The following is a 12,117-nucleotide window of genomic DNA, read 5'->3' as shown; positions in this document are numbered from 1 at the left end:
ATTTAATTTAATATTTCTTCAGATTAATTTCCAGTTCTGAAAATTGTCTGAAGGGATGAATGTCTCCTAATAGATCTTAAAGTATTCAAAAACGACTCACTGAACCCTGAAAATGATATTCTAATTATTAAAAACATTTAAGTAGACATATGTGTTTTTATTAGAATTAATATGACCAGTTATAAATAAGCATAAGGTTGTATTTTAGATTCGCATCCTGACTTTTACATTTTACGTCGTCTTTTAAAAATTTCTCCCAATTATAAAAAAGTTTAAACAAAACTGTGAAGCTGCCCTTGGCACTTACAGCATCATCCAATTTAAGTGGCATGTCATATCAAAGCTCCATCTCTTACTGGAAACCGGCCAGGTTTTGAGGAAGCAGTGCTTCGTGGTGTTACTCTAGCTCCCTCTAGAGGGATTATAGGAGATATACATTTGATGAACCAAGCATCAAAACCGGAAGGTCACATTTTTTTATTTACTTGAGAAGAGAGACTTTTTAAAAAACACAAATAAAGAGATAAAACATTTTAACATACATGTTTTAATTTCATTAAAAAACATTGCAGAAAAACCTTTACTGTCAATTCTGGTGTTTCTGGGAGTGTGTCATGATTCATAAAAACTAGTATGCAGTCAGTTTTTAAACATCCAAAACTAAATATTGACCTTAACCCCGCATTCTCATCATATGGGAAACATATTTTACTACCTTTCTTTCGAAAAAAAAGTATGTGATCCTCTGAAAAAAGTATGTGAACCTCTTTTTTAAGAACAGTATATTCTTGATTGAAGTCAGGAATGTGTTTATGTTATTTACATATACTGTCTGTTCTTTATCAGCACCAAATAACAAAAGTTATTAAAACGCTAGCTAGAGCAACATGTTATGTAGTAGGACAAACTAGTTGGACTAGCTTGGTAGCCTAAAATTGCTTATTTGCGTTTTTTTTTTTTCGTTCCTTCTTAGCTCAGAGCATGTGAATGTTCCTAGAATTTTCTCTGGATTTCACTGGTCATTTAGACATGACGTGAATGCATGATAACACTGTTGGTGAACTGGTTGTTGAGAGCCTGTACAATACGGTGGCTGAAGACACCAGTGCTTATTAATGTCTGTGTCTAAAATGGCACCCTATTCCCTTTCTAGTGATTAACATTTTTAATCCACAGTGATTTACAGGAGAAATTACAGGACCCAAAAGCATGATTTTTGTAAAAACTTTTTTTGGACAGGCATCTAAACTAGGAACTGGTGAAACTTTCTGAACATCTTCCACCTTTCTAGTCAAAAATCCCCAAAATCCTGCGCTTTAGGAAATAAGATGCAATCTCAGACACAGCAAATGCCTTGTGCCTTTGTTAATAGAGATGATTTCTTAATAGGATTCACCGGCCACCCAAAGTCCAGGTCAATTACATTTTCAATCCCTGCATTTGTTTCAGAATGATTTGACAAATCGTTAAATGAGGATAAATTCACTTTGTGAGTTTACTGAATTGAAACAGAATTTATCCTAAGCCTTGTTCCAGAGGGTTCATGGGACAAGGCGACAGTTAGTGACAGTTGGTCTAGTCATCTCCTCCGCACAGACTCAGAAGAGCCTTCTGATAATCCCCTTTGGTGTGTTCCTGATTGGAGGGGGACAGAACAGACAATGGGTTAGGACAGTGACACATTTCTGAAGCCCTTTGGGCAAATTGGAACTTAAAGGAGTTAAGTCAACAAGTTATGTCAATGCATAGGACACGGCAGATCAGGGATGGTTTAGGATTATGTCTACACTGAGTCCGCGTGCCATCACGTCTCAGTTAAAACTGGGGATGATGAGTAGAGAAAACCTACATACAAGGCCACATGTAAAACATGGGTGTAACGTTGGCTGGACTTTAAATACAGGGGCTGAGACATGAGGAGAGGGAAGCTGAAAGACCGTAAGAGAAGGTAAGAGAAAGCTAGAATATGAAGATGGAAGGAGAGAGAGACGGAGGTACAGAGAGTGATGGGGACAGAGAGGTGAGATGGAGATTGAGGGAGAGATTGATGGAGATGGGGAGATGGGGAGAAAGAGAGAGAAGGAAAGAGAGAGGTAGGGAGGAAAATAAAGAGATAGAGACAGATGCAGAGATGGAGGGGTGCATGTAAAGGCACGTAAAGAAAGTGTACTCACAGCGATAGTCTGATACAGGGACTTCTGGTTCAGTCTCTTAAACTCCGTCCTGATCTTCATGAGGTCAACCTCACAGCGAGACACCATGATTCTGGTCACCACCTTCTCCTTGGCACTTTTGCCCTGCAAACCATAGACACCTCATTGGCACAGCCCCCCCATTGGCACAGCCCCCCCCATTGGCACAGCCCCCCCATTGGCACAGCCCCCCATATGGTGAAAGGCTCCCGTCCACATCTGTGTAGTTTGTCACCATATAGAATACATCCATTTGAAACGCTGTAGCTATATTTTTGGGCTAGCTATATGTTTTCTTAAATATGGTGGTTGTCTGTGTTGCTGTTTTTCCCGAACATGTAACAGATGATGCAACGATAAATATGCCCTGTACAATAAATGAATGCAAGTCAGATATGATTTTCCCATGGGAAGTTTCTCCCCTGTGAGGTCTTTCTTTGAATCACTATTTCGACAGTATCTTCTGAATGGGTCTGGATTGGAAGTGGTTGGGGGCAAGTGAGTGTATGAATAATAATACATTAATTCTAAATTAATTACCTTCATTGCTTCACTCAGTCTGTTAGCAAAGTACTGCTGTTTGTTCTCAAAGCACTCCACTGCATAAGTAACACAAGGAAAAAAGAAAGGGAGCATATTTAAATAGCATGCGTTCATTTTCTTTCCGGCAATCCTTTGGATCTGCCTCTTGATCTCTCTGGATCTGTCTGTTTAGTAATAAGACTTGTTTTTCATGAACGACGGCAGATTTATATTTAAAATGTCAGTGTTAATCAGACGCGCTTATAAAGTACATTTTCCCTCAACCAAGTCAGTGAGTGATAATAGAAAAACAGAACCTTTTTTAGTTAAAAACAGAACCTGTTCATAGATATAGGAGATGTAGTTGATACAAATATTTTACAGATGTGTTATGGATGTTTAAAATTTTTAAATATCCTATAGACCCGTGGTGGAACCCCCAGCCATTCCATCTATTAGATGTATCCCAGAGCTAGCACACCTGAATCAATAATACATTTAACAAGCCCTTACTTGTTGAATCAGGTGAGCTAGTTCTGGGCAAAAACTAAACTGTGAGATGGCTCGGGGGGTCCCCAGGAGAGGGTTGAGAACCACTGCTATAAACAGGCTATACGGGACAGCTGTACTCTTACCCAGGGTGAGGAATGATTTCTCCAGGTCACCTTTGACCTCCTTCCTGATGCTCTCCTTCATGTCGTACGGACTGTAGCTTTTGTACCTGTCAAACACTGTAGCAGAGGCAAAACATATCAGATTTCTGGGTTCAAATCCCACCCTGGGCCCTGTGCCATTCTTCATACCTTTCTGGAGGTGGGGCACACTCCTCTCCGACATGATGCTGATCCATGTGGCTACATCAGTGCCCTTCCTCTTTACTCCTGCCTCATACAGAGCCTGCCAAGAGGGAGAGAGAGGGTGAGAGAGGGTGAGAGAGGGTGAGAGAGCGAGGGGGGGAGAAAGGGAGGGGGAGAGAGTGGGGAAGAGAGAGAAAGAGAGAGAGAGGAAGGGAGGGAGGGAGGGAGGGAGGGAGAGGGAAAGAAAGAGAGAGAGTGGGGAAGAGAGATAGGAAGAGGGTGGGAGGGAGGGAGGGAGGGAGGGGGAAAGAGAGATAGGAAGAGAGAGAAAGAGAGAGGGGGGGAGGGAGGGAGGGGGAAAGAGAGATAGGAAGAGAGAGAAAGAGAGAGAGAGAGAGAGAGAGAGAGAGGGAGGGAGGGAGGGAGGGAGGGAGGGAGGGAGGGGCTAAGAAAGAGAGAGAGTGCAGCTAAATAGTGAGGATAGTTTTGGCAGCTCAGCAGTGAGCAGCAGAAGCTTGATGCAGTGGCCAGGAGACCTTCACATCTGTGTGTCTGACTCACTCTGGCATCATCGTCAATCTTCTCGTAGTCAACGATGTTTGAGGGCTCATCTCTCTTGGCCTGTCCAATCACACCAGTGACACCGGCGTTAACGCCATTGTTCAAACAGACACTGTTGTTTTTGTGTAGTTGCTCATCTGGAAAAGCAGTAATTCAAGACTTTTACCTGGACCAGGGCCAGCAGCAGCGTTCTGAAGTCCCCAGATGTGTCTCCGGCCACATCCTTATCTAGATCCTTCTTGAACACTGTAGAATGCGTAGTACATACATTATCACGTCACCTCCATTATCACGTCACCCCAATTACTTACACGTTAAATCAGGGAAAATCGTGAGAAAAAACGTCCAACCAGCTGCCTGTTGCACGCGTGTGTGCAATTTAACTTACTCTCCTTGTAGACACGTTTGATCTCCAGAAGTTCAGCCGCGCTGCGGGAGCAGAGCATCTCAATTAGCGTCTCCTCATCGGTGCCCAGACCCTGGAGGAACCATGCTAGAGTATTAGCTAGCCAATCAGCCTAATAGTCCCAGGAAGTATTTTGGTACAGGGTTGGAAAGACATTCCAACCCATCTAGTTTAATCTGAAACAGTTTGCTACAGAAAGAAAATAATCCAGCAAGAAATCTGGATTATTTATGGGTTATAATGTTTATAGGTGCAAATCATGTCTAGTGTCTTAAAGTGGACATTTTGGAGTTGTGCAGGTAAATCCCTGCGACAACAAGATGGCCAATTTAATATAGACCTCTGTAGGTCTGAATATGTCACTTCAGCTATTATACCAGAAGAGGGCAGCAGCGACTCAGCGTCTGTTCTTGTTTAGAGTAGAACTGAGAATCTACATCTGTTTTAGTTTAAAGTAGAAATGAGAATCCACATCTGTTCTAGTTTAGAGTAGAACTGAGAATCTGTAATTCAGCTAGTTTTCAAGTTTACATTTGGAGTACCATAACTTCTTAAAATGTATGCACTAACTGTAAGTCAGATAGCCTCTGCTGAGAGCCTTTGCTGAATGACTGGCATGTAAATCTAAACAGCAGACCTTTAGGTCCTTACCTTGATGGAGGCTCTGATCTCTGTGGCGTCATACTGAGCTGTATTCTTCATCAGACCCAGAATCACAGCCTCAAGGCAGCCAGACAGAGCTCCCTTCAGAGCAGTGATCAGATCCTGCAGGAGAACATAGACATTCAGTACGCACAGGGAGACTGTGAACCAAAACCGCTAAATTAAATTGGCATCAGACCAAACGTGGAATACAGAAAACCTCTACATTAAATGGGTATCAGACCAACATAGGTGGAACACAGGAAGGACAAGGTGCTCACTTCTACAGAGGGAAATAAAACCAAAACAATGTTTTCCTCACTTTCTTGGATCTCTTTTCATACTCGAAGGCGACATCCCGCCTCTGGGAGTAGCTTCGTCTGGTCAGGATGTCAATGATGGTCTGCTCGTCCACCCCTGGCAAACAGGAGAACGACAGACAATCAGCTCACGGTGACCAGACTGGCATCAACTCAGGGTGACCACACTGGCATCAACTCAGGGTGACCACACTGGCATCAACTCAGGGTGACCACACTGGCATCAACTCAGGGTGACCACACTGGCATCAACTCAGGGTGACCACACTGGCATCAACTCAGGGTGACCACACTGGCATCAACTCAGGGTGACCACACTGGCATCAACTCAGGGTGACCACACTGGCATCAACTCAGGGTTTTGTACGGCAACGCTCCACTGACTGCGGTAAGTTCCAGGGGTTCTGTAGTGGTGACCTATATGGGCATGCCCTGATTGAGATGGCCCTGGCTGTGTGGTTGGTGAACTCATGTTAGGACCTCACAGACAGGAAAGTGACTCAGAATGACGAGTTCCGCCACAGTGCTCACATGCTGTGGAATTTTCCACAGAGACTACCACAGCAAGACTATGTCTCTGGACGGGCTCCTCTGTAATTACTGTTGCCACGATACTCCCGGGTTCACTCTTTAGTCTGCCACGCCCTCACTGGGAGGACAGCGTCTGTCGTGAGTATGGTCCTTGGGAAAGGGTGAGTATTACCTTTGAAAGTCGCGTAGCTAAACCAAGCATAACAAAACGCAGTGTCGTATTGTCTCAAACTAAACCTCCTAAATTGACTCTTTGCCTCAGAAAACGTTTTACCAAATGTGTAACAGCACTATGAAAATATTAGTGAGGTATCATTGTGACTGGGGCTCAAACCCCTGGTCAGCAGTGTGATTCTCTCACCCTTGGTCTTGATGGCTGTTTCTATCCTGGCAGCATCCTTGGCTGGATCAAAATTATCAGCTGCCACCACCGTGGGGAATTTGGGCTCACTCTCCTACAGGGGAACAGTTATGTTACAGATTTATGATCGGTGACAGATTATAGGCTTCATTAGCAAAGTTTCCCTACAGAGTTTTTACTTAATTTAGATTAGTGATGAATTTGGTGCTCATGGGGTCCCAATTCATTTTGCACTTCATCACCCAGTTTGTAAATAAAAGTGATAGTCCTACTATGCCGTTTGAATATATAGTGCTAAAGATCCTGCTATGTTTCTTTAATGTTATAGAGCAGGGGTGTCAAACCGGTTCCACGGAGGGCCATGTGTCTGCAGGATTTTGGTTTTTCCTTTAAAATGGTTCCCAGTTCAGGCCTAAACAACCAGGTGAGGAAACTAACCAATTACAAACCAAATGAATCAATCAAGTACATGGTAAGAGTGAAGCCCTACAGCCCTCCACGAAACCGGTTTGACACCTCTGTCATATTGCATGACGCTACCTGATGCTGGCAGTAATAAAGCACTAAAGTACTCACCCCTCCAAAATTTAGCGTCAGCTGGCCCAAGAACTCTGAAACCAAGGCCATAGTGAAATCCCTGTGAAAAGGTGAATACGTGTGAACACACTGGCTAGCTGGGCGAAGCAACTATAGGACGACCAAACTGTATCGCCATGGCAGCAACCCCCAGAGGCTCAAATAAACAGATTTATTACCGGGGGAAACGAAATAGAGGTCTCATTTATGATGTTGGCAATGGCAGGGAGGTCACTTCCTTAGAGACGAGGGGTGTCCGGACATAGACTGATTTATGAATTGAAATACAATGTCCAAAATGTTTACATAAACACACAGGGAGGTGATCCTGCTCAAAACCAAAACCATTGGGTTCCCTTTAATTCTTTTTTACAGAAAATCCGTTATGAAACAGATGCTCTAATTTCCACCATGGCGGGGATGAAGAGTATTTAATAACATGGCAACCCAAACAAGGCGGTGGAAACAAAGCAAACTTCATTTCCTTTCCCTTTTTTAAACATCTACCAGAAACTATGAATCATACCTTATCCTGCCCCACTCAACAAGGACACCCACAGGACGTGGTGTTGAAGCCCAAGTGACTAGCAGTGTGTGTGGGTGTGTGTGTGTGTGTGTGTGTGTGCGCGTCCAGGATAAACTTTGCACCGACACACCCATCAACCGACCCAGTGGCTCCAATTCAACATTCCAGAACAGTTTGTCAGGGAGCCAGCGTGGAGCCTCGGTACTGATGGGCCAACTGCTCAGTTCGCTGGGGTTGCGTTACCAACGTTTACGCCAAGCCACGAAGCAGACCACACGTGAAGCGGTCGGCCAAACTTTAAACAGCAAAGAAGTAAGCAGTTGTGCAACAGCTCTAAACGGAGATTCTCTCCAAGTGACAGTCCAAAATGTAATCGTAAGGGGGGGTGTGGGGTCAACCTGAAAACAAATTGCACAAAAAGCACCACCCTTCCTTTTTCCAGTGATCCTGCCTTTGTGCTGGAGAAAAAAATGGATGCTCTCTCCCTTCACCACCAAATTTTTTTGTAAAATATCCCTCAGTACATATTGTATTATAATAATATAGAATGATTTAGCATTAACTTCTAACAGCTTGCTGCTGTCAACATGATGTGCGGTTCGAAGGGGAAAGCCAGCATCACACCTCCTCCATCTTACAGGGAGGAGTCAGGAATTTGTAAAACAATTTATTCAATAAAGTATTGAAGCCTAAAAAAAAAACTATCAAATCACAAATGTCACATTGTAAAACGTGCTAAATGGTCAGTGTGAACAAGAAAAAAAATATACACTCTGGTGAAAAAAAAAAGAAGGAAATCAGCAGTTTAGCAACCTGGATGAACTAGCAGCAAGTGAGCAACATAACAACATTACAGAAAACACTTTCAAACAGCAACTGAGTTTGTACTTCAATAGATTGTTGCTCATAATCAGCTGACAGTATAGACTATACTGAAAAGTCAGTATCTGCTGTTCACACACACATGCATATTCTTGCACATCCACACAAACACACGCACGCACGCGCGCACACACACACACACACACAAACACACACACAAACATACACACACACACTGCTGGTGAGCACAGGTTGTCTCAAGGCTTTTGAAAGTCTGTGAAGGTGAGAGTTGGTGTTGGTCGTACCTCAGTGTGCAGCAGGATGAAGCCGTGTGAGAGAGTCCCGTTATGAAGCCTGGCCAGGGTGTGGTGCCGGTTAAATACCACAGACTACCATGACTCACACACCACCCGGCCAACTCCTGAGCAAACACTCAACTCCTCCCCTCTCTTCCACCCCCTTTCCTCCTCCCTCAGAGCTTTGGCCAACTTCTGCCCTGATCTTTGCTCCTTCTCCCTTTATCGTTCACTCATTATCCTTCCCTCCTGCCCACTTCTCTTCTGTATTCTGCCCTTCTCTTCTTGGCTGTATCTGTTACCTATTGACTTACATTCCACTTTCATCACCCCCCACCCCCTCAAAAGAGTCCATCAGGAAAGGACTGAAGTCACGTTAAACAGGCCATTTGGAAAGTCAGGAATGCAATGGTGTTCTGACTGTAAAGAACTAGCCATTAAAACCCCTGCGTCCCCTGGTTTCTCCACTCGCCAACTCCCAGTACCATGATGACAACATTCCTCTTCCCCACACCACAGCTATGTAAACCCACTGGTCTCCATTAAAATACATCTCAACAGTGCTTCAGTGATTTGATCCGTGCTTCAGTGATTTGATCCGTGCTTCAGTGATTTGATCCGTGCTACAGTGATTTGATCCGTGCTTCAGTGATTTAATCCGTGCTTCAGTGATTTGATCCGTGCTTCAGTGATTTGATCCGGGACTCAAGCCCAGTTTGAATCCAGATCAGTGGTTGGGAATGTCTAGTAAGCCTGGGGCCACGTCCAAAAAAGGTGTCTATGTAGCAAAGAAGTGCACTATGAAGTGATTAGGATAGCATTTAGGATAACCAGCTGCTCTCTTTTTCTACCCAGCCTGAGATACACGACAAACATTCTTAAAACTATTCAATAAGTTGCTGATTTGCAGCTTTCCCCTCTGGATTCCTTGAATCATCCAACAGGGATTACTGGAAAAAGTAATAATTTCTTACAAATTCTAAAAGAATGCTAGTAATTAGTGATTTCTAAAGTTTGATTTCTTTACCCTGAAGTCAAACTTTCATTTGTTTTTCGACCAAAGTATTTTAAAATTCAGCGGACTGAATTTTGTGTTTCGTCCAGGCCCACTGTCATCCTGTCTGTTTCCCAGGTGATGAAGTCATTGTGTTTCGGCAAGGGCCCACATTCTGTCTCCCAGGTGATGAATCACACCATAGGTAACCGACCCATCCTCAACACATCATTCACCCACACTAAACACTAAGCAGTCCTCTGTTTAGTGCAGAATGCCATGACAGGCGTCTGGATTTGAAAAGAGCTTTATATGCAAACACGAGCTTGCACACACACACACACACCCCAGTCCATTTCCCTCCTCCCGCAAACTCCCTTCTCGTTTTATTTATTTTTAATAATTCAATTGAACCCCTCTGTCATGTGGACAGTCTAAAAGAGACTGGCGGTAATTAATCTCCACCCAACGCAAACAAGCAGGCAACCCCTAAACAACCTTCAGTCAATCATCGGGAAACCACAACAACCCACTTGGTGCCACCGTGTCCGGGACCGGGCACCTAATTTGCTAAAAGGTACGTTAAAGCCCAATAAACTATGCTTCACTTGACAACTCATTCACTTTAATGGCTTAATGAAACGGGGAAAATCTCCTTTTCTCCTGTTTAGACAGCACAGAGGCACAGCCCAGTTGGCACACTGCCCGTCAGCTGGGTGATAATTTTCTCTCACACAGTCAGAGGAATGGATGGACCAGGGTTGGTTCACAGGGGGGTCAAGATCTTCCTGTCTTTTAGCAGTCTCTTTGTATGTAAAGACATGCCTTGTATGCAGAACTGAAGATAAATTGATCAACTGCCCTACTGTCGGGTGATTGAATCGTCAATCAGTGAACTTAATCTCTGAATGACGTTGACCTGGGATCAGATCAGTTCCTTTTAAAGATTGTCAGGAAACATTCCCTTTTCATCCTCACAACATGTCCTTTTTCTCCTATTCAACATTCTCCTCCTTTTCTTCTTCATCCTCTCTCCTCCCACTGCTCCTCCCCAAAATGCTTCCCTTTGATGTTTGTGTTTTAAAATGACTGGTACGTAGATAGATCTACCTATTATACAACTATTTAAATATATATATACAGTATCTCACAAAGTATTTTTGCTAATATTGGAGTATATCTTTTCATGTGACAGCACTGCAGAAATGAAACTTTGCTATAATGTAAAGTAGTGAGTGTACAGTTTGTATAACAGCGTAAATTTGCTGTCCCCTCAATATAACTCAACACACAGTTGTCTTTGGGAAATAGATGTATAAGTGCTGCCAGCATTGTTGCAGAAGTTGAAGGGGTGGGGGGGTCAGTGCTCAGACCATACACCGCACACTGCGTCAAATTGGCTGTCATCCCAGAAAGATCCTCTTCTAAAGGTAATACACATGAAAGCCCGCAAACAGTTTGCTGAAGACAGGCAGACTAAGGACATGGATTACTGGAACCATGTCCTGGTGGTCTGATGAGACCAAGGTAAACTTATTTGGCTCAGATGGTGTCAAGCATATGTGGCGGCAACCAGGTGAGGAGTACAAAGACAAGGGTGTCTTGCCTACAGTCAAGCGTGGTGGTGGGAGTGTCATGGTCTGGGGCTGCATGAGTGCTGCTGGCACTAGGGAGCTACAGTTCTTTGAGGGAACCATGAATGCCAACATGTACTGTGACATACTGAAGCATGCTCCTCTCCGTTCAGGCACTGAGCCGCAGGGCAGTATTCAAACATGATAATGACCCCAAACACACCTCCAAGATGACCACTTCCTTGCTAAAGAAGCTGAGGGTAAAGGTGATGGACTGGCCAAGCATGTCTCCAGGCCTACTGAGCGTGGGGAATCCTCAAACGGAAGGTGGAGGAGCGCAAGGTCTCTAACATCCACCAGAGGACTACAGTGGCAACCTGTGAAGCTCTGGTGAACTCCATGCGCAAGAGGGTTAAGACAGTGCTGGAAAATGATGGTGGCCACACAAAATAATGACACTTTGGGCCCATTTGGACATTTTCACTTGTACTCACTTTTGTTTCCAGCGGTTTAGACATTAATGGCTGTGTGTTGTGTTATTTTGAGAGGAAAGCAAATGTACACTGATATACAAGCTGTACACTCACTACTTTACATTGTAGCAAAGTGTCATTTCTTCAGTGTTGTCACATGAAAAGATATACTCAAATATTATCTAAAATGAGAGGGGTGTACTCATTTTTGTGAGATACTGTATATATATAAATATTATATCTATCTAATCATCTACTGTATTCATCTGACTATCTTTCTGTATGTCTGTGCTTTAAATCCTATCAATCATTTTATGTTTATGGTAGCCACTCTGTGCTTTGTTATAGTTGCTTGCAGTCTTGGCCAAAACCATAGAGTTCATCTGAGCCTGATTCCCCCCAGCAGGAAAGTGATCCAGCAGCAGGATTGATGTTAAATGTATAAACCTTGTTAAACCTTGAATACAAGACCACATTTCTTGGTTTGCAGGAGTACATGATTTCCGACTCTGCCTTTGCTGGGA

The 12,117-nt window shown here is 43.6% G+C and overlaps 1 protein-coding gene across 1 annotated transcript; it reads right to left on the bottom strand.

The window, feature by feature from the left end:
- Positions 1–529: 529 nt before the first annotated feature.
- On the bottom strand, positions 530–8,618 carry LOC105021101 (annexin A2-A). The gene is made up of 13 exons (XM_013136542.4): positions 8,562–8,618; positions 6,909–6,969; positions 6,333–6,426; positions 5,443–5,537; positions 5,130–5,243; positions 4,461–4,551; positions 4,239–4,318; positions 4,073–4,132; positions 3,518–3,611; positions 3,350–3,445; positions 2,733–2,791; positions 2,175–2,297; positions 530–1,635 (listed from the first exon to the last, which is right to left on the bottom strand). Exons 2-13 carry the CDS (start codon positions 6,957–6,959, stop codon positions 1,576–1,578), a joined length of 1,017 nt encoding a protein of 338 aa, XP_012991996.1. The 5' UTR covers positions 6,960–6,969; positions 8,562–8,618; the 3' UTR covers positions 530–1,575.
- Positions 8,619–12,117: the final 3,499 nt, after the last annotated feature.

Source organism: Esox lucius, chromosome 2 (assembly GCF_011004845.1).
Source record: "Esox lucius isolate fEsoLuc1 chromosome 2, fEsoLuc1.pri, whole genome shotgun sequence".
Lineage (NCBI taxonomy): Eukaryota > Metazoa > Chordata > Actinopteri > Esociformes > Esocidae > Esox > Esox lucius.
Note: the sequence above shows the minus strand (reverse complement) of the source record. Positions and strands in the feature narration are given on the sequence as shown.

Bases quoted from the DNA above. Each gene is read 5' to 3' on its own strand.
- LOC105021101 (XM_013136542.4), bottom strand. From the start codon at position 6,959: ATGGCCTTGGTTTCAGAGTTCTTGGGCCAGCTGACGCTAAATTTTGGA. The intron at 6,427-6,908 runs GTGAGTACTTTA...GTTCCCCTGTAG, and splicing joins TGACGCTAAATTTTGGAGGG to GAGAGTGAGCCCAAATTCCC. The intron at 1,636-2,174 runs GTGAGTACACTT...CCCTCCAATCAG, and splicing joins CCCTGTATCAGACTATCGCT to GAACACACCAAAGGGGATTA.